Source organism: Lepidochelys kempii, chromosome 24 (assembly GCF_965140265.1).
Source record: "Lepidochelys kempii isolate rLepKem1 chromosome 24, rLepKem1.hap2, whole genome shotgun sequence".
NCBI lineage: Eukaryota > Metazoa > Chordata > Testudines > Cheloniidae > Lepidochelys > Lepidochelys kempii.
The window spans coordinates 7,494,102-7,521,852 of NC_133279.1; the positions used below are offsets into that span (position 1 = coordinate 7,494,102).

A 27,751-nucleotide genomic window follows, 5' to 3' on the forward strand; every position below is an offset into this window, starting at 1 on the left:
AACAGTAGATTCCTTATTGAAGAAGACAGTAGCAGCCATCTGGGCTAGCCGACCCCAACAGCAAGACGGAGTAGGAGACGGTTGCTTATGCCAGGCAACTGTTTCTACAAGGGGCAAGCGAGAGGCTGCAGACTCAGCCACTCTGTCATGCCTGCACACCCACCACCGTGGTATCTGTGCACGATTAGCATAGGTCGCCTGGTGTTTCTCTCCTGTGATTCTGCGCATGTGTAATCACCCCAGCGAGGTCCTCACCAAGGTGTGAACTCCCTCAACCTCCAGCACAGGCCTCTCCCGTTTGAGATGAAGGGGCAGCAGTAGTAGGCTGTTATCCCTCCGGCGGTCCCACCGCTAGGGCAGGGGCACGTGGCACCCAGCTACGCGCCGCTCAGAGGCTTGTGCCCAAGCAGCCCCCGTGACTCCAGCAGGGATTCTGGAAGTGCGTGCCGGGGGCGGACTCCTGGGTTCCATACGCGGCTCTGCCACTGACTCGCCGTGCGATCTCGGGCAAGGCCCCCTGCCCCTTTAAGAGAAGCCTCAGCCCGCTGATGCGGCGCCTCCCACAAGGGTCTCGCAGCTCTCCCAGCGCATGCGCACCGGCCCAAACAGAGCGACGGGTCGCTAGCCCTTTAAGAGAGCCCCCCACCCCACCCCCAGGCGTCATTGGCGCATGCGCAGTATCCGCGCGTGTGCTCTCGTCCCGCTCTCAATCGGAGCTGACTTGAGCTTCGCGGGCTACCGTCGCCGGAAGTGTCGTGACGTCCCATCCGGTCCGCTCCCAGCGGCGGCTCCTCAAAAACAGTGCCCCCCCCCCGGGGAGAGGTGAGGGCTGTAGGATCCGGGGGTGGGAAGGGGAGTTCCCTGGAGGCGGGGCGTTGGGGAGCCCGGGGGGCGTTGGGGAGCCCGGGGGGCGGTGGGGGAGGTCAGGCGGGGGTTCTGGGGATCCAGGGGCGCGCTGGGGCGGGGCACATGGCCTCTGGAGGCGCGGGGTTGGGGAAGGGGCTTGGGCGGCTCTGGGGAGCCAGGGGCTGATGGGGGAGGCAGGGACCAGGGAGTGGGACTGGGGGAGGGGGGCTGGAGTGGGGGCCATGCGGGTGGAGCTGGTTGAGTGGTAGACGCATAAGAGGTGGCTCTGGGAGGCTAAAAGACGGGAGATGGCTTAAGGGAGTCAGTGGAAGGAGGGCTGGGAGCCAGGAGATGGTGGGGGTGGAGCCAGGAGCCCTGGAGAGGAGATGACCTTAGGGAGCCAAGGGGGTTGGAGGTAAGGGTTGAGGGGAGAGCTGGGGAGCCAGAAGATGATTGCAGGGGGGAGGCCGGAGCCATGGGACCAGGGGGTAAGCAGGAGAGTCAGGGAAGTAATGAGAAGGTGGCTGGAGCCAGGAACTGGTAAAGGAAGTGGGATGGCATAGGGGAAAGACAGGTGTTCTGGGATGGAGGGATGGCTGGGGAGCTGGGGGCCGGTATCTAGATGCTGTTGTGATGATCCATGTTCTCTACATGGATGGATGCGTAGGGAGCAGTCTTGGGTTATTTTCATGTATGTAGGCCGGGGGTATTGGATGCCAACCGAAGGGTTATGGTATCTTTTTCTCTTTGGTTAGGCAAGTAGAACTTGTGTTAGCATGGGAGCGAGCCCAGCAGTGTCTCAGATGGCTACGAGGGGGATTGCTGGGGGTTGTTAGGGGAAGGATGGTGAGGTGTAAACTTTGAAAATTCAGAAGGCTTGGAGAATTTGTCCAAACTGAAATTCTAGATGTTTTAGGGCCCCTCAGCCCCCTAATTCATTTACAACCACTTCCAGCAACCCAAAATGTAGATGCGTCAGTTTAAAGGTTCTGTATAAACAAAACAAGATTACCTGGAAAAACTAGCTTTGTGTTCCTGCTTCCTACTCTGTTACTGAGTAACAGCCGTGTTAGTCTGTATTCGCAAAAAGAAAAGGAGTACTTGTGGCACCTTAGAGACTAACCAATTTATTTGAGCATAAGCTTTCGTGAGCTACAGCTCACTTCATTGGATGCATACGATGAAGTGAGCTGTAGCTCACGAAAGCTTATGCTCAAATAAATTGGTTAGTCTCTAAGGTGCTACAAGTACTCCTTTTCTTTTTACTCTGTCACTGGTGTATTGGAAGCAGCATTCTGAATAGTCATATTCTGTGTAGCTTCTTGTTTCGAGAGGAAGGCATGATATTTTAAATTATGTTGAACATTTTATTGATTCCATCTTTACATTCAGTCAACTCAAGTTAAGCACCAGTTCATGTGCACATGTTGGGGATAGATCACTTGACGGTTACCTGTTCTGTTCATTCCCTCTGGGACACCTGGCATTGACCACTGTTGGAAGACAGGATACTGGGCTAGATGGACCTTTGGTTTGACCCACTATGGCTGCTTTTATGTTCTAATGTTCATATGCTTATGAGGCCTTTTGCTACAGTCAGGAGAGTATATAATTGTAAAATACATAGGCTGTGGCTTACAGTGTGTGTGAGGAAAACCTTGAAACCTTACATGTTGTCTCATATTTCTTTATTGCTTTGGTTTTAGCAAAAATGGATTCTCCGGAAGTAACAGAGTTGCAGCAAGAAGTGATGGAAGAGTTGGGGATCTCTATGGAAGAGCTCCAGCAATTCATTGATGAGGAGCTGGAGAAGTTTGAGTGTGTGAAGCAGCGGAAACAGCAGCTGGAAGAGCTGGAAAAGAGCGTGGAACAGAAAGAAGCAGAAGTGGCATATGTCGACCAGCTCTTCAATGATGCTTCGAGGTGGGCACACTTATAGTGGCAGCTTTGTGTTGAACAGTGAGTTAGTGGAGGTAGCAAGGAGCATTCTGGAACAGGGAATTGGGTCTCAGGCCTTGTCCGGATCGGTGGGCAGTGATCGATCCAGCAGGGGTTGATTTATCGCATCTAGTCTCGTATAGACATGATATATCAACTGCTGACCACTCTCCTGTCGACTCTGGTACTCCACCAGAAGGAGGAGCGCAAGCAAAGTCGATGGGAGAGCATCAGCTGTCGACTTACCACTGCAAAGACACCGTGGTAAGTAGATCTAAGTACTTCAACTTCAGCTACGCTATTCACGTAGCTGAAGTTGTGCATCTTAGATCAACCCCGTGCGGTAGTGTAGACGAGCCCTCGGGTTCTATTTCCATCTCTACCACTGACTTTGCAGCGTGATGTGTAGGCAAGTTTTCGGAAGTGTTCACTAACTTTGTATGGTTCGGTATCTGTTTGTGTGTATGTCGTGCAAAGCCACGTTCTGTAGTGGCTTTGAGTCCTTCAGGTTAAAGTTTGTCCAACCCCTAATTATGGTTTGTTTACTGAGGTGAAGTCACAGTTCTTCTTAGTGCTAGTGATGGCAGCAACTGCTGAGTAGCCTCTTAATGTAGCAGGTACTGCTGTGCAAAACGTTCTCCTCCTTCTGGGAGGGGTGGGGTACAGCTGTACTCATCTTGGAGCTTTCTCTCTGCCCCTCTTTTCCCCCAATACTCTGCAGAGCCATTGGTAAATGCGAGATACTGGTAAAAGATCTCTACTCCAAGCTGGGCCTTCAGTATCGTGAGAGCAGCTCTGAAGATGAGGACTCAGCTTCCAAGCCGATGGAAGTGATCGAAATCCCAGATGAGGATGACGACGATGTTATGAGTATTGATTCGGGTTGGAAGCGCAGTTCAGTGTTCCATATGATGTTGGGGAGTGGGTTGGTGAAGGGTGGGGGAGATGAAAATGTATCCCTGGAAAGAATAAGAAGGGGAATGAGGAGTTGGTGAAGGAACATCCTCAAGAATATGCATTAGGACTATTGTTCCTCAGGCTGTGGAGACCAGATGGAGACTCCTGTGGAGTCTGTGGGAAGTGTAATAAAGAGTGGTTCTTGCGAGGTCAGTGCATTTGTTCCTGGAATTGAAAGGAGTTAAATTGGGAAGCTCTCAAATGACAACCCCCCCTCCCCATTCTCCTGCTGTCTCAGGAGTAGTGCAGATAAGCTGCATCGAGCACTCAACAGCCAGAAGGGCCAGTTAACTCATCCCAAAGCACAGCTTTCTGGTGGGGAAGGAGAAGGATGAAATGGGAGGGGATCCTGGGGAATCCTCTCTCCTCAAAAAATGAGGCAAAATTTGGGTCATGGGCTGAGATCCTGAGCGCACTCAGCTCCCATTGAAATCACTAGGTGTTGTGCATGCTCAAGCTGTGGCCCTCGGTTATCCTGAGATTCTGTTTATAAGGACTCCCTGTTGGAAGAGGGATGGCTTAATGGTATAAGCCTCAGTTTTGAAATAGCAGGACTTCTTGGAACTACACGTTTTAACCCTAGAAGGATTGGCATGTCCCTCCAGTCATTCTTAGGTATATAAAATGAGTTCCAATAGAGACTAGGAGTGGCTGGGTCATTACACATATTGAATCTATTTCCCCATATTAAGTATCCTCACACCTTCTTGTCAACTGTCTTAATGGGCCATCTTGACTATCACTACAAAAGTTTTTTTTTCTCCTGCTGATAATAGCTCATCTTAATTAGCCTCTACAGTTGGCATGGCTACTTCCACCTTTTCATGTTCTGTGTGTGTGTGTGATTATTTTTATATATATATATATATACACACATACACACACACACCTCTTACCATATGTTCCATTCTATGCATCCAATGAAGTGGGCTGTAGCCCATGAAAGCTTATGCTCAAATAAATTCATTAGTCTCTAAGGTGCCACAAGTCCTCCTGTTCTTTTTATTAAGATTACTGTGCATGTATTTCTTGGGAGAGTCCTTGGAAGTTAAGATTCTGGATGACCTGCATAGATTGTAAACATTCTGTAGCTCTTAAGAGTTAAGGCCTGTCCAGGTCTTCCGTCCCAAAACTTTCCCTTGCCTGTTGACCGCAACGCTTGTGTGCCAATTATCCCTCTTTAATGGTGCCTTTCACCTCAGAGGTGGCTGGATTTCAAGGGAACTGTGAAACTTGTCTTAAGTGGCCCACTCCAATGACCAATGTAAATCTTTGGCTTAACAGAGTGGATCTTCTAATACATTTGTAAAAGAATTATACTCTAAATTATATTTCTCCTTTTGGAATGGATGTTTTCCTCTGCCCCCTTCAATTTGCTTTGGTGTCTTGGCAGGAGGAGATTGTGGTCTGATTTAGACTCTTTTCCAGCGTCAGTTCCAAGCTTCAAGTGCTTTTTCTGTTTTCTTTCATTTAAATATAGGTGAAACAAGTAACAGAATCTCAAAGGATCAGACCCTGGTGAGTTGGAAAAGACTTGTTTTGTAATGCGTTCTTGTATTACAAGTAACAATCCGGGTGCGGTTGTGCTAGGCACTGGGCAAACATTAAAAAAGGTACTCCTTGCTCTGGAGAGCTGCCAATCTTACATTTTGTTGAGTTTTGCTGCCTTGAGAAACTTATAGGACAAACGAATCATGTTAAAGTTGCAACTCCTCAAAAAAAAAAAAAAAGTTTATATTGAAAAGCATCTTCATTTTTACCTCCTTCTTCCCTCCCTGTAGCTTCGAGAAGCCATGGCTGCGATGAGGAAGTCTGCCCAAGATGTTCAGAAATTTATGGAAGCTGTTAACAAAAAAACAAATGCCCAGGACCTGCAAAAAGGTGTGTTTGTGTGTGAGAGAGTGAGAGGGCTGTCCCATTACTGGCGTAACCATGTGCCCAGGCCTTTTATCTCAACCAAAGACAGGTCAAGGCTGTTCTGAGATAGAAAGTCATTGGGAGGATTGCAATAATCCATCTCTAGAATGTTACAGAAAGACCATAGTCTCTTCTTTGCTAATTGCCTGCTTGAAGGAACTGTCAGGTGGTTCATGCCCCAAGTTTAGGTTTTGTCTCTTGACAATCTTTTCCAAACCCTAATAGTAATAGCAACACTTCATAACACTGTGTTTTTTGTTAAAAGGGCTTAGTTTACACCTAACCCTACAGGGTTTGCCAACCAAACATCACTGAGCTGGAGCATGAGAACCTGAAAGTGAAACTAACTAGCTTAGGCTGAGTGAAATAGCATAAATGGTGGCAAGCTAATGAGGTTTCTAGCTTGTCCAGCTCTAAGCTGAAGTGGTTTTTGGTTACACAAGTAAGAAGTTTGCTTTGAAAAATGATTTCGACTTCTCTTTTTTGTTCTCTCCTTGACAGATGGGCTATCCTCTCCTCCGAGCTCTGTTGGCGCATCCCAGCAGGTGAGCTCTGCGCTCGCTGGGGGTGACCTCAGCAATGATGGTGACCTGGTGGTTGGTATGCGTATCCTAGGCAAGAAAAGGACCAAGACGTGGCACAAAGGAATTTTGATTGCAATCCAGGCAGTAGGTGAGTGAGTCCCACAGTCTTGGCTGTAAACTAGCCAGTGGTGTCTCGAGGTGAATGCAATATGCGAAGCGTCATTGTGAATTTAGTGACCAACATGTGCTAGATTGCCAATCTTCCGTGCACAGAACAAGTACAGCAAGCGGAATAGCAGTGCAGTTTACTGCCATGTGGCCTTGTCAACTAGATTTGGACTACCATCTTATTTGACTTGCAGTGGCCAGCGTATTGTATGTTGCCATGGCAACTACACTCCCATCTGGCCTGGTTTTGAACTTGCCACCTACAAGTGAAATGCTATCTTAAGGTTTTCTGCTGCTACATGTCGCCATATCCGAGCTCTTCATATCCTTAGGGCCATCCTATCTTTCCTTCAGATTAAGAGATTAAATATTTGAGTTTCAATACATAGTCCTTTGCTCTCCTCACCAGCTGTAGATCAGAGCAGCTTGTTTCGGGTAAGAAGGAGTCTAAAGATCGGTGGCGATCTACTGGTTATTTAATGTTTTCTTGTTGCTAATACCTGATGTTGAGGAAGGTACCTGAACCTTCTGTTTTAGCATCGCTTAGCTCAGGGTTGGCCAGACTCTGGTATCTTTCCTCTCTTAAGAACTTGTGTCCTTGAGATGGCAGAACTACACTGTTAGGAACATAGGAATTACTATACCAGACCAGAATATTCGTCCTTCTATTCAGGGGACCTGTCTCTGATACTGACCAGCTGCTTCAGAGGAAGATGCAAGAAACGCTGCAGGAGGCAGATGTGGGATAGTCGGGCCCCAGGGAAAGTTTCTTCCTGACCCCCATTGGAGGTTGTCTTTATAGTCTGAAGCAGGAGGGTTTATGTTTTCCCAAAACTTCTGTTTAGTTTTTACTACTAGAACTGTTCCTGCAGTTGAGCTAACAGTAGTAATGGAATAAGTGTGTGTTCCAATATTTGCAAAAGTACTTGGAGGTAACATGGGCTCTCTATTTAAAACAGGAGTTTCGTCAAGATTTCCTGCATTCTAGTCCCTGTTTTATCATGGAGTAGATGGCGGGGCAAATTGTTGTGCCATTTTCCCCCCTGTGTAAAAGGGCATAATACTTGAGTGTCTCACTGGGGTGCCAAGGTTGAACGGTTGTAGGTGCTTTTACATCATTGGATGAAAAGATACTGGATAAATGCAAAATATTCTAACTAGGGATGATAAATGATGTGGTCTTGCTAGTAATCTTCTGAATTAAACTCGTCTTAAGTGTTTCTATCTTGGCTCTTAGACTTGAATGGATGTTTTTGCTGCAAGATATGTTGTAGTTCAAAGGATAATTAATACAGGGAAGTCCCATGATTGTGTTTTATGCAGGAAGTCAGACTGGATGATTGCAATGGTCACTTCTTGCTTTATAATCTAATCTGACGTTCTTTTTGGTAGTGGGATGTTAGTGTGAAGTGATGTGGTTCTCACTGACCATAGCCCTCTTTAAAACACCTTTCAGGTGCTGGTAAGAAGTTCAAAGTGAAATTTGACAACAAAGGGAAGAGTTTGCTTTCTGGCAATCACATTGCGTATGACTATCATCCCTCTGCCGAGAAACTCTACGTCGGAAGCCGGGTTGTGGCCAAATACAAGGATGGGAATCAAGTCTGGCTCTATGCTGGCATCGTGGCCGAAACGCCAAACATGAAGAATAAACTGAGGTATTAAACAACCTTCTCCTCCATAGTGGTGGTCCCAGTCTCGGGGGCAGTATATGTAGAATAGTAAGACTATAGTGAAGTTGAGGCTTTGTCTCAGATTCTAAACCTTGTTGTGAATTTGGGTGAACCAGCTTTTTAGTGAAGTGGTTTGGATCTTTGATGCTGAATCGCCTGAGAAGCATTCCCATCCCACTAATCACACAGTCAGAATTGCTATTCTGTGTGCAACTTTCTTCTGAGAGAGTCAAATCGCACCTGCTAATGCCATGACCCTCCTGCTACAGGGTCTAGGAGTTAGGGTATGTCTACACTGCTACAACAACAACAAAAAGTGTCAGGTTTCAGAGTAACAGCCGTGTTAGTCTATATTCGCAAAAAGAAAAGGAGTACTTGTGGCACCTTAGAGACTAACCAATTTATTTGAGCATGAGCTTTCGTGAGCTACAGCTCACTTCATCGGATGCATACTGTGGAAAATACAGAAGATGGTTTTTAAACACACAGACCACGAAAAAATGGGTGTTTATCACTACAAAAGGTTTTAACATCCATTTTTTCGTGGTCTGTGTGTATAAAAACCATCTTCTGTATTTTCCACAATATGCATCCAATGAAATGAGCTGTAGCTCACGAAAGCTCATGCTCAAATAAATTGGTTAGTCTCTAAGGTGCCACAAGTACTCCTTTTCTTTATGCGAATACAGACTAACACGGCTGTTACTCTGAAACCTATCTAAAATTAACTGCATTCAGAGGCTATATTGAAAATACAACTTATTCTATAGGTGATCAGTGATCTTTTTGTAATATAACTTCAACTAGATGCTATTGTCCTAAAACTGTGTTGTGTAGTGTTACTGTATACCATTAAACTGCTACCACGGTCCACTCTATAAATCCATAGCCCCTGTAATCTCAATACTCCCGGCCCCCAGAAAAAGTGATTCCAGGGATTGGTTCCTGTTTGGTTTTGTTCTCCTCTCCTCCTCTGCAAACACAAACTATTTCTAACTGCCCCTCTGCTTACCCGAACTGCCCAGAAAATAAACTCCTCCCTCCTGGGTGCATGCTCTGTTTAGGTATGGGATGCCACTTGAAGACTATCGATCCGTTGTGGAGCACAGCTCTGATGTCAGTGTTTCAAGGGTGCAGAAGTGCTGCTGGGGGGTGCTTTTTGCCTCTGGGGAGTAAGCCCTGTCTGTGGGAGTGGCTGCAGCTTCTTGTGGTTTGAGGCAGAGAGCTTTCTACTGTTGAATGGGAGGGTGGATCCTCTCTCTGCCATGCTCATATCCAAGGCTGGGAAGAAGTCCTGGCTGGGATCCCTGCCCTGCTGTTGCTTCTTGCTGCTGAGGTATCTTTGGAGCCTCTCTTAAGGAAGCGCTGCTTCTCCTTTCCACAGCCCCTGCAGCTAAGTGGGAAGGATTCCCTTGTAGTGTGATATCTCCACTGTTCCGATCTATGGAGAGGAAGTGGAAGTATCAGATAACTTTGATTGTAAACTCTCTCGAGCAGATGCCATCTCTTTGTTCTGTGTCTGTACAGTGCTTAGCACAATGGGCTATGACTTGGGCTCCGAGGCACTATGGTAATACAAACAGGCTGTGGGTGAGGTGTCTTCAGCTACATTCATGAACACTACTCTCATCACGTAAGGCAGCTCCATAGCCGTATTAAATACATTTTCCAGGTTCCTGATCTTCTTCGATGATGGCTATGCTTCTTACGTCACTCAATCGGAGCTGTACCCAATCTGCAGGCCATGTGAGTTCTCTGTTTGTTTGCAAGCTTCTATGCTTTGCTAAGACTCTAGCTGGGTTCTGTCCTAGCATTGGAATTAAACACTTTGCCTGGAAAGATTTGCTGTGCACGAGAAGCTGCAGAACGTAACAATCAAATGTTACTAGGGCTGTCAAGGGATTAAAATAATTAATCGCTATTAATCGTACTGTTAAACAATAATAGAATACCATTTTATTTAAATATTTTTGGATGTTTTCTGCTTTTTCAAATATATTGATGTAAATTACAACACAGAATACGAAGTGTACATTGCTCACTTTATATTTATTTTTGATTACAAGTATTTGCACTACAGTAATCACTCTATTATGATCCCTCATTGTCTTTTAGACTGTCCTTGTTCACTTGCCTGTTTTAACTAAAATCCATCTGAAATATCACTGGAGAGGCTGCGGAGAAGGTCTTTGTAAAAGCCTTCTCCCCTTTTTTCCTTTCCTAATAGTAAAGAAGACCTGGGAAGACATAGAAGACGTTTCCTGTCGTGATTTCATAGAGGAGTACATCAGTGCTTACCCAAACCGTCCCATGGTATTGCTGAAGAGCGGCCAGCTGATTAAAACAGAATGGGAAGGGACCTGGTGGAAATCCAGAGTGGAGGAAGTGGATGGCAGTCTGGTCAAAATCCTCTTCCTGGTATGAAAGCATTCCCTACCCCTAGAATGGGGGAAGGTTGAGTTTATTTTGCTGAGATGTTTCCAATCAGGGGCTGAGGACTTTCCTTCTCCAGTAGGTCAGGCTGGACAAAATGAGTTTCCTTGCCATGGGAAGTGACTTAAAAGGTGTTTTGGTTACTGACCATGGTTAGAAATGGGATACTGGATTAAATGGGCCTCAGCTCTGATCCAGGCTGGCAGTTCCTCTGTTCTGCATGGAATATGGTCTGATAGCTGTAGGTTGACTTGGAGGTGCCACCTGAGAGACTTTTATATTTAAAATGAGTGGGTCAAATTTTCCAAAGCACTCAAGTCCCATTTTCAAAAATGACTTTGGCTCCTAGGTCACATAGGTGCTCCTAAAAATGTCTAATTTTTAGGCTCTGTATCGGATAGATGTGTATGTTCAAATTGAAATAGACAATACAAGTTTTTTCTTTCTTTTTTAACGGTCTATGGGAAGTTCTTTGTTTTGGCTTCTTTCTGACTGACTGTAAACTCCTCCCAGTGGCCTCCTGAATCCAAACATAAGAGCACTGTGCTAGTGTGAGAGAACTGGTGTGAAACTGACTAGAAGCTTAAATGATAGTCTTATCAGAAAGTAACACTACTGTTCCCCACCCCTCCCTCTGCTTAACTCCCTTCCCTGATTTCCTGTCTCTTTCCATGCTTATCTAGGTATTGTGTGGGCTCCATAGTATGTGAAATCCTGGTGGTAAACACTAATCAATTTATCCTTCAAACACCTTTTAAGGCAACAAAGTATTGGTCTTGGAACGGAGACTCAGGGAGATTACTTGCCCGGCATCACCCAAGGAGTTGATGGCAGAGCTGGAAATAGAATCTAGGTCTCCTGGGTACCAATCCAGTGCGTTAGCTGCAAGGCCATCCGTTAAATGGAAGCGCCTAGTCCTCCCCTTCAGAACGCAGTCCTTTCTGTATCTTTTGCCAGCTTTGCCATCTTCTACCTTTCCTTTGCACGAGTCTCCTAACTAGTGCTGGCACCCTCCCTTTCTAGCTGTAAAAATCTCACCCTCTCTATTCTGTATTGTACATCTAGTGTCTCTAGAGCACCAGCTCGTCTGCACGCGTTTGACTTGCGTGTCCTGTTGTGTGATTCAGAGCACACTGTGCACTATGGTTTTTAAATTCTGCGTTTTAATACTCTGTTTCCATAGCGTAACATTCATGCACTTTTTTAATGTATACTTCAAATCTTGACGTCCCCTTAAACACACACTTCTTGTCTTGAATCTCAGACAGATGCTGTGAATGTTACAATGTTCTCTCTGCCACAGGACGACAAACGCTGCGAATGGATTTACCGTGGTTCCACACGTCTGGAGCCTATGTTCAGCATGAAAACCTCCACGGCCTCCACTCTGGAAAAGAAACAAGGAGGGCAGATGAGGACTCGTCCCAATGTTGGTATGTCCCTCCCCCAAGTGTCTGTCTCAGGGCACGAACCTAGACTGCTTTCTCAGGCAGGACTCCAATGGAAGCTTTGACCAAATCAGGGCTACAAGATTGGCCCATCATTCGCTAGTTTAAAGACTTGGCAAGGAAATTAGTTGCATTAAGAGTCCAGTCTGTTGGAGAGAATTGGCAACACCGGTGTCTTGCAGCACTAGAAAATGGGATTCTTGCTGTCTTAACTTTGCTAATGTGGACTTAACCTTTCTTGAGTCTACGCATCTCCCGCTAGCTGCAACGTTGCTATGTGCTAGATATTCAGAGCTGTGGTTGTCTGCCTGAAGTCCTTCCAAAGAATAGATTGGATTGTTTAACAATTGTTCGCAATTCAATTGTACATTTTTCTGTGAGCGGTAACTGGAATCTCCCAATATCGTGTAGTTTAATTAATGCACCAATCTTTGGCTGAAGTAGAGATTCTCTCTTCCTCCAGGTGCTGTGAGAAGCAAAGGGCCTGTAGTACAGTACACGCAAGAATTAACAGGAACCAGTCCTCAGTTTAAACCTATAGAACAAGTCCAAGCAATGTCTCTAGCTGCACCATCTGTTTCCCCACAGCCTGCTGAGATGGAGTAAGTATCCTATTAATTCTCTGCTTTTTCTCTCTGCTGCACCAAATATCTCCAGTTCTTAGTTGTTACTGGCTCCATCCCTTCCTGTGGGAAGGAGTCTTCTGGTGTGGGTTTCTTCCATCACTTGGCTTATTTCTTGGTTGCACAATTGTTTTAATTCCAGTGTGGGGAGACGGTAGATAAAGGCTGATGAGTATCTTGGGGCGGGGAGGCTGACAGCACAGTACCCATTGAGTAAAGCTTCTTGTCCTTGTTCAATCCTAATGCTTCACACTTGATATATTTCCAAGTTACAAAGTTTGTTGCTTCTCTGAATTACTCCCTCATGTCACGATCCAGGCATTGGCCCCCTGCTGCTTTGCATTCCTCAACTTGGACTGACCGGCTCATGGACCTCACTGACTTACAAGGCCCTGAGAATTCAGAATCATTGGTTGGTCTTGATGGTCACGGACCAGACCTGATCAAGCCAATCTCCAACAAAATCCAACACACAGCTTCCGCCGCAAGAGGCACGATTTGGACACGGTCAGAGGCACAGCCTAGTGCCGGAGGAGGACTTGACGAAGGAGAGAAGCAACATTGCAATGGAGATTGTGGGTTGGAGAATGCAAGAAAGCATGTGTACTGGGACTTCAAGATAAACTTCCTAGGAGAAAAAGATACTGTCCCTGTTCACTTTTGTCACCACTGTGGATTTCCCATCAGAATTTATGGACGCATGATACCCTGCCTACATGTCTTCTGCTATGACTGTGCCGCTTTGCATGGGGAAAAGGGAGATAAGAAGTGCCCGAGCTGTAGTGAACCAGTGCAGCAAGTCGAGCATTATACCCGAGATTCTTTCCAGACGTAGCAGCATGCAAGTAACCCAGTCTGCGCTGCTGCCTGTAGCCCCGAAAGCCAGTGTAATACAAAGCCTTCTGCCCTGAACGTAGTGGCCAACTGGTAAATGCCCCCTCCACACCACTCTAACCCTAATGCTTTCCCAAGGCTCATGAATCCAAGCTGTAGTTTCATTCTTCCTCTTTTCGTTGCCAAGGTGAGTCCTACTCCCAAGTGGTGTCCTCTCCACCTTGAAGAACACAGAGTTTGGCTTCTCATTCTCCGCTCCCAGGGCCACGTCCTCAGGACAAGATCGAAACTACTTTGCTGCCATTGAAGTAACTCTAACTGAGGAGGCTACAGGAATGATAGACAGCAGCACTACCTGTAGACTGATAGAAGTCTATTACACTAAACTACAAGATACAGACTCCCTCTAGCTGTCCAAGCTGCACGCTTCTGTTATAGAACAGTCATTGCCGTGGCTGCAAGACACTCTGGGATCTTAAATCTTTTTTTTTTTTTTTTTTTTAAATCCTGTCTTCAAAGCACATAGTTGCAGACAAGTGGTTCGGAGTACAGCTATTGTTCTAAGCCCCTTTGCCTTTAGTGCAGCAAACTGCTGTAAAGACGTTAGCTTCTAGTATAAACTAAAAACAGACTCCGTACTTTGAGTATTGCTGCTGTTCAAAGGGGCATGGTTGGGTTAAAAAATCCTACTAGTAAAGACTTTTAAGATTATGATTAAGATTATTAAAACTGAAAGAATGGCATCTTTGCCTTCGTGTCTTTGTGTACTCCTAGTTTACTGACGTTGCCTAGTCTTGTTTTGATCTCTAGTCTTTCACTTTCAGGTTCTTATGCAATGTCACAGTGTTGGGATTGCAAGTGCTGCAGGGTAACAATCTCTTCTTCAAGCCATTTCCCCCTGGATTTAAGTGTTCACAAACATTTCTCTTGGTCCTGGATTTTAGAATTTGTCTTATATAAATGTAGCCCCTCTGCCCGCTTTCCCCCCAATGTTTGACATACAATGGTTGGTTTCACATGTAGTGTGTTCTGTCAGTCAGTGTGTAATTTGGATTGGAAATTGCCATAATCTCTGCAAAGAATGAGACTTAATTGCTCTTCTGAGCGCCTGGCATCTTCCAGTATAGATGTTCTACTTCACTCAGCAGTTGGGCTTCCCTTTTGTAATTGATTCATGCAGCTCAATAGCAATATAGAGAGGAGACCTATATTCCCCTCACTCTTGCTGCTAGCTGATATGGTAAGGAGAGCATTACAACTGGAACGCTTTTTAATTTCTCACTGATGCTGAAAAGTTCCCCCAATACAGATTCCAAGGGCTCTGCTTTTAGTCTGCCAGCCCACGGATCTTCGGCTGTCCAGGTTTCTCTGAAACGCCTGAAATTAGTATAATATTCTCAAGCACCTGCCCCACTCCCCAGAAATCCCCTGCATGCCAACATTTTTTAAATGTAGTTTTGATATTCAACCTGGGATCCCTACAGTGTATGTATCCTATTGAGTTGAACGAATCATACCATCACACAAAATCTTTTCTTGAGTTTGTTTCTGGCAGACAGTAGAGGGCTGAGCTCTGCTGCGGTGTGGGGCAGGATCATGAATTTTCATAGAGTGTTTTAGGTGCCAGGTTCTGTTTGTTAACCCCTGCCACTCATGAGAGCATCTAGTCTTGAAATCGTGCACCGTTCTTCTTCCTTTATATAGAAGCCCTGAAAGTCAGCTGGCTCAGTCCAGAAAGCAAGTGGCCAAGAAAAGCACGTCCTTCCGTCCTGGCTCTGTGGGGTCTGGACACTCTTCACCTGTTTCTCCTGTCCTAAGTGAAACTCCTCCCATGGGGAAAGCTGCAGTGAACCAGCAATATCGGTAAGCAAGCTCTAGTCTGGTTTCCCTTTAACATGCATGCTGCAGAATCCCTAGGCTCGTGCATATTTTACATGAGAATATGTGCTGTTTGTACAGCGCCTAGCACGTTAGGTTCTGGTCCATGACCAGGGCTCTTAAGTGCTGTGATATTACTAATAATGAAAAGACCTGTTCTCTCTTTACAATGGTGCAGGTGTGCTAGCCAGCTCCCGGTATAGAGTTGAAAATCTTGTCCCTCTTCAGCCGCCGTAGGGTCATCCCCCTATTCCCTGTGGCTTTTTGCTCAGTGTAGTCAGTGGTGCTTCCCTAGGGAGCCTATCTTACGGTGTCTCTGAGGAGGGCTTCATGTGCCAAATCAAGCTGTTAGTGTTGCCTTTCTCCAGGGGGGAGGATCCTTAGTGTATCTTCTTTGCTGTCTGTCTCTCTCCAGTGGAAGCTATTCCAGTGGCCAGCCAGGCAGCAGTGCGGTGCAGCCATTCCATGGCATGATGGATCGGGTGCCCAATGAGCCCTCGTACCGGGCCCCGATGGAGAAGCTCTTTTACCTGCCCCATGTCTGCAGCTACACCTGCCTGTCGCGGGTCCGCCCCATCCGGAGCGACCAGTACCGCAGCAAGAACCCCCTTCTCATCCCGCTTCTCTACGACTTCCGGCGCATGACTGCCCGCCGCCGCGTCAACCGCAAGATGGGCTTCCACGTCATCTACAAGACGCCGTGTGGGCTGTGCCTGCGTACCATGCAGGAGATTGAGCGCTACATCTTTGAGACGGACTGTGACTTCCTCTTCCTGGAGATGTTCTGCCTAGACCCCTACGTGCTGGTGGACCGCAAGTTCCAGCCCTACAAGCCCTTCTACTACATTGCAGACATCACCAAAGGCAAGGAGGACGTGCCGCTGTCCTGCGTCAATGAGATAGACACTACCCCTCCTCCACAGGTGGCTTATAGCAAGGAGCGCATCCCGGGGAAAGGAGTCTATATCAACACCGGCTGGGAGTTCCTCGTGGGCTGCGACTGTAAAGATGGCTGCCGAGACAAGTAGGTGACTCTGTGCAGTTCCTCACATCTCTGGGCCACACGTTGAGGAAAGACTCTGCAAATAGGCCTTGCTGCGTGGCCTGAATGTTACCAGCTCCTGGCTCGGTTGCACATAGTATGTGGGGGGTGGTAAGGAAGCAAATCTCAGAGGCCAGGGTTCCCCATGGAGAACACTGTCCCCAGTTCTGGGGTACTTGGCTTGAGCCTCCCAACTCGCTGCAGCAGCAGGAATGCTCTATAAAAGTGTGTCAGTAACACTGCTCTCGTAAGGTTGAGACTTAAGTTACCGTTTCTCAGCCGATTCCCAAGTATTCGAAAATCCACCTGTTTCTTCCGATTGTCTCAAAAATCGTTTCCCCTGGTGCGGATGCAGGTTAGGGTTGGTGGCCCCCGCTGATGGAGTGGGGGGTTCCCACAATAGCATTTTGCTTGTTCTAATTTCTTTTGCACATACCAAGGTCTCAGATTATGGCACAGATCCCACTGCCTCAGGATTGCTCTTGGCTAGTGTCCTGCCACCGCAGCTCCTTTGGGGAAGCAATGTTAAAAGTTTGGGGTAAAGGTTGGCTCTGCAGTGTGGCTCAAGTCATCTGAGCCTGTGCAGCAGGACAGGGGCTCTGTTGCAAGCCAATGTTTGAAGGTAACCTGCCATCAGAGTAAGTTTGAGGGGGAGGAGGGGGGGCTCAAAGTGACCTGCTGTAACACTGTATAGCAAGAGTCCTGCCCTTGGCAGAGAGTCCCAAATGTTCATACCCCGTCACATGTATGTGACTTGAAAGGTGTGACTTCTTTGGGGGGGCTTTGTGACCTTCAGATCTAAATGTGCCTGCCACCAGCTGACAGTCCAAGCAACAGGCTGCACCCCCGGTGGGCAGATCAACCCCAATTCTGGCTACCAGCACAAGAGGCTGGAGGAATGCCTCCCAACAGGGTGAGTAGAGTGGCGCTGTGCTTTTGTTAAGCTGGATTTCTGAGACCAGTATGGTCAATCTGACAACATATTGGAGAGCTAGTCATGCACGTCGGAACTCCTGGGTTGTGTTCCTGGCTTCCGCTTCCGCTTTCCCTGGCATTTGACAATCCATGCCTGACTCTCATCGCTGTAGTTACCGAATACCTCACAATTTTAATGTAGCTATTCTCAACCAAAAAAAAACAAAAAACCCCACCCAACAAATAGGGCATTACATGATTCCTATTTTACAGATGGGGAAACTGAGGCACAGGCTTACGTGACTTGCACCTAGTCGCACAGGAAGTCTGTGATGAAACAGGGAATTGAAGCTGGGTCTCCTGAGTCCCAGTGTCATAACCAGTGCACCGTCCTGCCTCTAAGAAACTTCCCCACTTGCCAGGTGGGGGTAGTGCAATTCTTCCTTTCATGTGTTCTTGCAAAATGAAATTAGCTGGGAAGCACTTTGAGCACCTCTGATGATTTGACTGTTCAAGTCCAAGATATTGCTAAGGCTCCATGGCAAATTGGTCCTAGACATGGCACCAGGGAGGGGTTCAGCTTCTGTGGCACTCAAATGCAGCCGGCTGGATATTCTGTGACCGCTTCAGATTCACTGCAGAACTGAAATGTTGCTGAATGTGGTGAATGCAATCAGTGGGAGCCGTCTGTCACATTGCTTAATGCTCTAATGGAAGGCACTCGGGTATCGTAGAAGAGTTGCTAAATTGTAGAGGACCGACTGGTCAACTGCAGTTAAGGTTTATTTTTATAGTAATGCTGTCCCTGAATTTTCAATGTACTGTTGATTTATGTATGTATTCGTATTAGTAACACAAACGCATTGGAGAAAGCAGGGGGCTTCTGCACCAAAGTAATTATGCATTATTTCAGTCTACAGCGATCCAGCCTTATTACATGGGGTGTGTCAAATCCCCCAGTACGTCACTAGAAATCACTCACTTCTTATGGCAAGCGATTTACTTTGAATGAATTTTTTTCTCTACACAGCAAAAGCACACTTCAGATGCAGGGTTATGTCTGGACTTCTGTCCACTTCTACCTCTAACAGGGATAGGTCCAGTGCTCTTCAGCTGGGAAAACTGCCCTGAGTGGGTTTTATATCAGTTTTTGTAACAAGCAGTACCAATGCTATGCGCCCTCTAGAGTGGAAAGCTGGGATTTCCCCATTTGTCAAAATATCACATGCACAAAACCCAGGCAGTGCTAATAATGTAACATGGCAAGATTCAAAAGGAAACCAGGCAAATGGAGTGGCCTAGTCTCTCCTCTGTTTGGGGGGATTTTAAGAGCTCAGTCTGGGCTTTGAAACTTGCAGCAATAACCATCTGCTTTCCCTTCCCCAGAGTCTATGAATGTAACAAGAGATGCAAATGCAACACAAACATGTGCACCAATCGCTTGGTACAACATGGACTCCAAGTCAGACTCCAGCTATTCAAGACTCAGAACAAAGGCTGGGGAATCCGCTGCCTTGATGATATTGCCAAGGGCTCTTTCGTCTGCATCTATGCAGGTACAGGTGCCATGCCGCAGTGGTACTGAATATCCATCTGGAAGTCCTTTGGTTAAAATCGGGCACGACTAACACAGATCTGTCTTATGAAATGTCTGCTCCTACTAGACTGGGCTATCGCCAACGGTCACAGAAATCCTAAATTACCCTTTCTTAAACAAAACAAATATTTATGTAAAATGACACCGGCATTCGGTTTTCTTTTTACAGAACTTCAGACGTGAACAGAATTGTCACAGACCTCCTCGCGTGCATGTTAAACTCATTTAAGGATGCATTGCAGTTTCATCCCTGCCTTTCCCCGTAAACAAGGAAATACAGAAACCATGGTGACTGCGATGCCAGTATTGAAAAGTGAAGCATTTGCCTAGAGCGAAGGCTTCCCTTGCGGCATTAATTCAGCAGCATTGCACAGATATAGCTACCTGCTTCCTGTTTGTTTAAACAATCGAGCACTGGGTTGCCAATAATTGAGTGTTGATGTTGCTTCAGTGCTAGTTTCTTATACGAACTTGTGTTCTTGGCCTACGTGACTCCAGATGTCATCGCCAGTGTAGAGACTGGACACTCTGGCTAATCAGTCCTCTCTTCCGAGCGTCCCTGGCTGGGTAGGGCTTTCATGCAGTCATGAAAGTGCAGTAGGTTTAACAAAACAAAAAAAGGGCCTTAAACAGGGCTAGGTTCTCCCTGCTGGCTTTACAGCTTGTTTCAGTGACCTGCCGGGGAAGCTCCGCAGTAGGGCAGATTGGAAATGCTGCCCCAGTGCCTCAGAGCCCTCACTGTCTGTGGGCTGGGCTTCCTGGCTGTACTATTTTCCATGACACACTATGGGCCCTCCTCTTGCTTGTGCTTGCATTGTGGGAGATGTAGTCCCTCTGGGGATCCCAGCATGTAGAGGAAAATAGGGACATGAAGGTCCTGAACTGCAGCTCCCATGAGGCCTCGTGGTGGCATTTCAGATTAAAAGTTCTGTTTTCTGGTGTTCGTTTTTTTTTTAACAAAGTTGAATTTTTCCATGGAAGCCAGACGCCTTTTTTTTTTTTTTTTTCACTTAAATTCTTGAGTCCAAATCCAATTATCCAATGAAAAATAGCTTCAGTGGAAAACTTTCCACCGGCCTTACTCAGCTGTTGTTATACTTTCAGCTCCCTGATTTGGGGGTCAACGAGGGTCATCTCAGGCACACCAAGCTGTTTTAACCCTCCTTGCCTTAGCCACAGGCATAGCCTGCTTTGTTTTCAGAGCATAGCTTGGGAGTAGACCCAGGCCTGTTTCCTTTTGAAGGGGTAACACACCCACTAAAGTTCATGCCGCGCTCGTTTTCCAGGGAAAATCCTGACGGACGACTTTGCCGACAAAGAAGGGCTGGAGATGGGGGATGAGTACTTCGCCAACCTGGATCACATTGAGAGCGTGGAGAACTTCAAGGAGGGCTACGAAAGCGATGCCAAGTGCTCCTCCGACAGCAGTGGCGTGGACCTGAAGGATGAAGAGGAAGAGAACACCGGCACCGAGGAGCAGGATGAGTCCAACGAGGACAGCTCTGATGACAACTTCTGTAAGGACGAGGATTTCAGCACCAGCTCGGTGTGGCGCAGCTATGCTACCCGCCGGCAGACCCGGGGCCAGAAGGAGAATGGCCTGTCTGAGACAGCCTCCAAGGACTCCGGCCTCACCAGGCAGATCAGCCATGACGAGGTCGCCGTGACCGCCGCCTGCAAACTACCCGTGTCTGAGGAGACCTCCAAAAACAAAGTGGCCTCATGGCTGAGCTCCAACAGCATGTCGGACAGCTTCCAGGACAATGATAGTGCCTCCTCGTTCAAGATGACCGAGGCCAGCGAGGTCAAGGCAGGCAAAGTGGAAGTCCTGGGTGACCGAGAGAAGCCCTCCACTTCTGGGCTTGGGGGCAAGGAGGCCTTTGGCTTGGATGCAGACTCAAAGATGCAGAAGAAGGAGGTAAGAGAGAGGCTGATGTAGTGATGCTCTAAGTACATGGCATTCCCAGTCTCTGGGGAGATGGAGCATCAGCACCCCTCTTTATAGATGAGGTGCAGAGGAGGGGAATGCCTGGACCAGCCATGCCATGTAGCATTCCTGGATCCCAAGGCTGTGTTCAGCTAGGCTACAGTGCCATTTTGTACAGCCGGCCTCGCCTTGGTATCTGTGAAGTAGGGAAGCATTCTCCTGATTGCATGCATGGGAAAACAGGCGCAGAGAAGGCAAGTGACATGCCCAGGGTCAAACAGGGAGGCTGTCACTGAGCCAGAAATAAAACCCAAGACTTCAGTCCCAGGTCAGTGCCCCCTCTGCTAGATCAGTGGTTCTCAATTAGGGGTCTTAGGCCTCCTGGGGGGGCCCTGAGCAGGTTTCAAGGGGGCTGCCAAGCAGGGCCAGCTGCATAGGGTTGAAGCCCAGGCCTGAGCCCTGCCACCCAGGGCTGAAGCCAAAGCCTGAGCAATGTATCTTCATGGGGGCCCCTGTGGCATAAGGCCCCAGACAATTGCCCTGCTTGCTACCCCCTAACACCGGCCCTGGCTTTTATATGCAGAAAACCAGTTATTGCATATGGGGCCTCAGAAAGAAAAAGGATGAGAACCCCTGTGCTAGATCATCCTTCCTACAGCATACACTTTAAACTTGTTCAAGGGAATTGCAGCATTGAGTAGAGAAGTATCAAAAGACCCAAGTGCTAATTTGCATAATACCTAATTACTTGGCCAAGCGGCAACTAACAGGAAGGGTAGAAGCACTGAGGGATTGGAGTGATCCAAGGGCTATTACTCGAAGGAATGGATGACATTAAGAAGGGGAAGAATGCAGGGAAGACTTAACAGTTTGATCTGTTGCACCGTGGAATAGTCTCCTACGGGAAGGTGAAGTGTCCTATTGTAAGATACTTAATCCCTGGAGGACAGATTTAAGGCCCAAACCTGTGCTGAGCAGCGTCAGTGGACTTTATGGAAATGAGATTGAAAATTAAGCCCTTGTAGAAGGCTGGAAAGCCCCAGATGAGTATATCCGGTGGAAACCAGTCCCCAGAAGAGTCTCTGTTTATAGCACCTGGGTCTTATGGCTAGTGGGTTACAGTACTTCAAGTCTCTGAGATGCTAGATCTATATTCACAGAAAGCGAAATGCAGCCTGCAGAAGAGGTGTTAACTGTCTCTTACTTTTTTCACTTTGTAGGAATCTGAAGAGCCAAACAAGCTTTCGCTGTAAGTGTTGAAATATTTGAATTTGAGTGAAACATTGCAGTTTACCAGTGCTCTCTGGGTATCTTTACCGACACAATCACTGTCGCATGTAGATGCCTCCCCGGTAATTAAGCTAGCCTCTGTGTACAGCCAGTGAGGGAGGTCCATGGTAGATGAGTGAGAAACCAGCTCCATGCCAACAGAGGGGGCCGGGAAAGCTGCTGCATTACTACCGAGGCTGGTTAAGCCCTTGCATGTTAGGCCGTGGAACTGGACTGGGTAGATTAGCAAGTTATACAGTCAGCTGTGAGCGTCTCTTACCTTCTCCAGTTCTGTGTTAGAAGCTCTCCTGGGCATCACTGTGTTTCCGAGTATCCCTAGGACAGGTGGGGGAGATGGCTAGGAAGCGGCGTGCATGACTTATTTTGTTCTTGCCCCCTCCAGGGCATCTGAGACAGGCAAGGTGTATGGCTATAATCCAAGCCCTATGAAACTCGAGGGGATCCGGAGGCCACCAAGCAAGACGATCATGCATCAGAGCAAAAGGCACTTGGCTCCTCCCCAGCAAGCGGCTGACGTAAGAATCGTGCTTTAGGGCCTGATCTTTGAAGACTGGCCTGTGCCTTGTGGGCTTTTTGGTTTGCACTGCAAAACGGCAGGCGGTGTGAGGCTCTCTTTAAACTCGAGCTTTACATGCTCCAGCCTGATTAAGAGCCAGCCCCCAGTCCAGTGGATTATGATTGCTAGTTCCTTGTGATTACATCTTTCCAGGGTTTGCTTTGAATTGCAGGCACCTGTATTTGGGTTTTGAAGGCTCTGGCTCACTATGGTAAAGCAGCTGTAGTGACTTGGTCTAAATGGGGTGAGGGATTCCGCTGTGGGGACTCTTCCATGCGTGGTGTTCAGATGATTGCCAGACTTAGTGTTAAGAAGGAATTGTCCCTAGGGCACATTGAGAGGGACCGTAGGTTTCCTTATGCCTTCCCCTAGGACACTGAGCATCTGTTTGGGTCAGATAGACCTATCCCATGTGGTTGATCTCTCACAATTCCAGCGAGCGTGGATGGATCTTGGCACTTATTTCTTTTTGTAAGAGATCGTTCACTCCAGGCTGCACGACAACCACTTGTGTTCTGTGATCCTTAGCTCTTTGTATGAAATATGACACACACAACATTATGCACTGAATTTGGGGTTTTTTAAATCAAAACACTTTTTTTGCATCATTAACTCCTAATTGCAGAACATAAAAAAGGAAGCTAATCAAATCAGCCCTTGTTGCTATTATAAAAGTTGATGAAACCAAACTTCTGACCATTAGTGGTCATTAAAGAACTTATTTCACGCAGCGAGGGGAGGCATGTTACCTCCCAGTGTTCTGGTCAAATTCCACCTTGGAGTTACTAACCAGCCTCTCTGATTTTCCCCCTGCAGTTTCAACCTGAACATTATTCTTTTCCCATTTAATAAACTGTGGACTGTAGTGCTGCTTTGTGCTGTTAGCTGCCACGTACCACCTCAGAGGTGGCTAAAATCCTTCCTGTCCAAATAGTCTTCAAGCCAAAAGTTGCTATAGAAATTTTTCTGAAGGCTCTAGGCCTGTTCATCAGGGTTCCAGGACCCAGGGTTCTGTTCCTGCCTTTTTCGTGTGTGTATTTAAAATGACTTCCCAAGGGTATCGGAAGCTTTAATGAATGAAAGGGCTTTGATAGTTGCTGAAAGGTTCTATAGAAAGGCACAATATTTAAGCACAGCTCCTTGGAGAAAGGGGAATTAATACTCTCCGAGGCTTTAGCAGCATGCTGGAGAAGGTAAAATGATGCTTTTGGCCTGCATTGCAACCCCTCTGAGACGCTGGTACACGTGCCTGTTTCCAGGATGTGCTGACACTGTCAAGTAGCACGGACAGCGAGGGGGAGAATGGCCAGCCGGCAGCAGGACAAGCGCAGGGCAACACGAATGATAGTGATGACATCCAGACGATTTCCTCTGGCTCCGAGGAAGAGGACATTGATGATAAAAAGAATTCCTCTTCCGGGCTAGGTAGGTGCAGCAGGGGCATTTGGCGAAGGGCTAATGGGATTGAACAGGGAGCTCTGTACAGAGGGCAGATGCAGGAGAAGAAACTGTTCAGAAGCAATAGGAGGTGTTGCTAACATGATGACAAATGTGTCTCCAGTGCCCGGGGCAGAACAGCCGTTTCTACATGTTACGCTGGTCCCAGTGCAGCTGACTACAGACTAAATTCTAATTGAGGGCTAAAGTTTCTCAAAGTGACTGGTTTTGGGTGCCCAACTTGAGACACTTTAAAGGGACCTGACTTCAGGTAGGTGCTTGGCCCTTCCTGAAAATCAGGCCCCTCACAGTGGGCACCCAAAATTACTCCTCAGTCTGGAAAACTTTAAGCCTGAGATTCTGAAGAAAGAGCGATTTATTTTTCTGTGGATTTCTGGGCATGGACTGGCGTTGAGCAGGGATTCCAGGATCCCTGGGTCCCAGCTTCAGAGAGGATTCAGGATTTTGTCCCAGCTCTAGAAGCTGAATCCTGAATGGTTTGAGTCTTGGCTGAAACAGGACAGTTTGTTAGCAGGCAGCGCTGATTGAGTTGAACTGATTTCAGCTAAAGTACTATCACTGTCTTCGATCCCTTTAAGAAAGTGAGAGGAAACCTCGCGGTGATGATTTCTCTGGTTTGGCAGGTCCCATTAAAAGGCAAGTGGCAGTGAAGTCCACACGAGGTTTTGCCCTTAAATCGACTCACGGGATTGCCATAAAGTCGACCAATATGGCATCAGCTGACAAGGGGGAGAACATGCTCGTGCGCAAAAACACCCGCCAGTTTTATGACGGCGAAGAGTCCTGCTATATCATCGATGCCAAACTCGAAGGGAACCTCGGCCGTTACCTCAATGTGAGTTCCCTGTTCTTGCGTGCTCTCCTAGGCAGTGCTGCATGTGTCCTCTCGGAGCATCAACAGTGCTGTCTGGCTCTCGGCTTCTGTTTGATTTGAGCAAATGTTGCACAGGAGTTTCACTTCTCTTAGGTAGCCTTGTGGGTCCGAAGCAAGTTCCCCATTTGCCGTGCTTCTAACTTCAGCCCTGTCCCGGAGGGTTTCCTCCTCCGGCTGACATGGTTAGGTGGGAGACCAGTGACTGCCAGTTCTGGTGGCTATTAAGTCAACACCTATCCACTAGGGACCGAACTGAGTTCAGTGTCGCTTCAAACATCCGTTACTGAGCTGTCCCAGTGCAGGGTGCTGGACTTCAACTCTCCAGGTCCCACCCAGCCCTCTAGTTCTGTGATTTAAAGGTGAACATTAACCTGCAGCTTGTCTGCTTTGGGTTTGTACGGGATTCTGTTTGTTGCTCTGTGCTCGACTCTAGACCTGCTTAGCAAGGAAGTGAAACCTGTCAAAGCAGCTGCTCCATAGTGGAGCGCATTTGCTCTTGCTGTTGGGTGGGGGATGGAAACGCAAGAGTTGAAGACGGATGCGAAGTGCGGTTGTGTGACATACACGCAGCTACTAAAGCTATAGCTTAGCACTTATTCCATGTAGTGCGTGTGGTAAGAAAATAGTAACCCCTATTTCAGTGGGCTTAAATCGGACTCAGTGACTTACTTACTGATCTACCTGTTTAAAAACACTGTATCCCACAGCCTGCTTGTTCCCTGCCTGCCACAAGTGCCTGTTCATAAAGTGGCTTCTCTTGTCCCTTTACAGCATAGCTGCAGCCCCAATCTGTTTGTGCAGAATGTTTTTGTGGACACGCATGATCTCCGTTTCCCTTGGGTTGCCTTCTTCGCTAGCAAGTAAGTGATCTGATGCTGAGGGGTTTTGTTGGCTGTCGGGCTGCTGCTGGTGCCGCTGGTTGCTTTTTAGTTCCTGATGGTTCAGGAGGTTGAAAACTTCACCAGGAGGCAAGACATCTTCAGAAGTTGTACTTGGCTTGTGCCATGAGGATTCTAATGTGGTCTTGTGACTAGACCTGGGATTGGGGAATCAGGGCTTCTGGTTTCTTTTCCTAGCTCAGTCCCTGGCTTATTGTGAGCTTGGGCAAGTGGCTCGTGGAGAGACTTTCAAAGTCACAAGGTGCAGTTTAGGCACCCATCTGCCTTTGAAAGTCTTCCCCACAGGGCCTGCAGTACCAGCTCTTGCCAAAGTAACTGGGAGCTGCAAGTTCTCCGTGCTTCTGGGGAAAAAGGTGCGGCCACTTAATCGTTGGTGAAATAGTGACATTGCACCTTTCACAGATCGTGAAGCTTAATCTCTCAAGTACTTCTGTGGCCTTGATTACTGTAGCATATGAGCACCTCAGATCTTTAAGGAGGTAGAACAGGGCTTTTATGCCTCTTGTACAGATGAGGACTGAGGCCCAGAATGGTCTCTAGGACCTGGCAGAACAAGGAATTGAACCCAGGTTTCTTGGGTCGCAGGTTAAGGCTCTAACCACTAGGCTGTCCTGCCTCTGAATCCTATAATGAAATGTACTGGACCAGCCTTTGCTTTCTGGTCTTCCCAAAAAGAGCAACTACAGCACCCCTGTGGTGGTCTGGCAGTAGCAGGGAAACAGTCTTGGTCCATAGCCGCTGGCTACGCTGCCCTCTCCCCACCCACCTCTTTGTCACATGGGCTTCTTCCTTGTAAAGCTTGTGAAATGCTTCTGTTCCCCTGAGGCTGGTGGCACTGCCAAGGCACGGATCTCGCCCATCAACAGGCATCAGCTTTGCCCTGTGTCTGCTGGCCGAGATGCACAGACTTCCTTGAGGCCAGCAACTGCATCCCTTTCTGCTAGTTAAGTAACATGCTCACTTCCCTTCCTTCTCAGGAGGATACGAGCCGGGACTGAGCTGACCTGGGATTATAACTACGAGGTGGGCAGCGTGGAGGGCAAGGAACTCCTGTGCTGCTGTGGAGCTATCGAATGCCGCGGCAGGCTGCTCTAGCCATGCCGGTGCCCGCACAATGAAGGACAGGGGCTGCTGGCCCTGGATTCCCCACAGCTCTGCTTCTGAGCCAGGAAAAAGTTGATTCTCAGCCACAGGCCTGGTCCCTACCCTCCCTGCACTACCTTTTGTCTGGGAGGGTGATGTACTGTATTTCAGTGGGAGCTGTTTTAATTACACCATGTTTGTCATTGTAGCTGTTATAAAGCTGGTGCCAGTAACTTGGAGCTGCCCGGTTCACTTGAAAATATGCCTGCAGGTGCACGGACCACAACATGATCAGGCTCACAGAAGGGGTGGCTTGGCGTTGTGCAGAGGGCTGGGATGGCTCTCTGCCTTGGTGGGGTGCCTCCACGATCAGGTATTCAGCTAGCTGAGAGAGACTTAATACCTGTCATCATGACAGCTCAATTCAGGCATGAAACACACAAGGCAGGCAGTACAGAAGGGTCCCCTGCTTTGCCATCCTGCAGCCAGCCTCTACTGCACACAAGTCTGCCATGTCAAATCCCCCATCCCCCCCAAAACTAGGCAACTAGTTAGAATTGGTGCCCTCTTGTTGAAATAATGACAATGAAGGGCAGCATTTTAGAGGCACTAGGGGTAGATCATCCACTGCAGGAACCTTCTTGGGATTTCCCCGTGCTATTGCTGAACATGCTGGTAAGGCCCTGGGGGAGTGAACCAATGTTGGAGTTCAAGCAGAAGACCAAGGAGTTCAGCAGAAAGGAGAGATCTGTCCTCCTCTCTCTGACCTATTTGTGTTGTAAAAAAAACCTGTCTGCTGTTGAAAGCAATGGATGTGTTTCTTAAAAAATAAAACCCCCACCCTGCAGAACAGTGTGAACTTGAAAGTGGC

At 47.5% G+C, this 27,751-nt stretch overlaps 1 protein-coding gene across 13 annotated transcripts; it reads left to right on the forward strand.

Moving 5' to 3' along the window:
• The first annotated feature begins 670 nt into the window (after nucleotides 1-670).
• On the forward strand, nucleotides 671-27,746 carry SETDB1 (SET domain bifurcated histone lysine methyltransferase 1). Of its 13 annotated transcripts, XM_073323346.1 has the most exons (23): nucleotides 671-822; nucleotides 903-913; nucleotides 2,553-2,769; nucleotides 3,506-3,678; nucleotides 5,222-5,259; nucleotides 5,523-5,622; nucleotides 6,160-6,330; nucleotides 7,807-8,008; nucleotides 9,696-9,769; nucleotides 10,251-10,441; nucleotides 11,721-11,889; nucleotides 12,368-12,506; nucleotides 15,066-15,224; nucleotides 15,655-16,263; nucleotides 17,078-17,194; nucleotides 18,583-18,752; nucleotides 20,080-20,711; nucleotides 21,941-21,969; nucleotides 22,393-22,525; nucleotides 23,826-23,991; nucleotides 24,648-24,859; nucleotides 25,670-25,758; nucleotides 26,775-27,746. In XM_073323346.1, the coding sequence occupies exons 1-23, from the start codon at nucleotides 671-673 to the stop codon at nucleotides 26,890-26,892; spliced, it is 4,071 nt and encodes a 1,356-aa protein (XP_073179447.1). In that variant the 3' UTR covers nucleotides 26,893-27,746. The 13 variants fall into 13 exon arrangements, 12 of the variants coding, with proteins under 12 accessions (XP_073179447.1, XP_073179445.1, XP_073179444.1 ...); XM_073323344.1 differs by lacking the exon at nucleotides 903-913 and having other exon boundaries at nucleotides 744-822; XM_073323343.1 differs by lacking the exons at nucleotides 671-822; nucleotides 903-913 and adding an exon at nucleotides 1,307-1,334.
• Nucleotides 27,747-27,751: the final 5 nt, after the last annotated feature.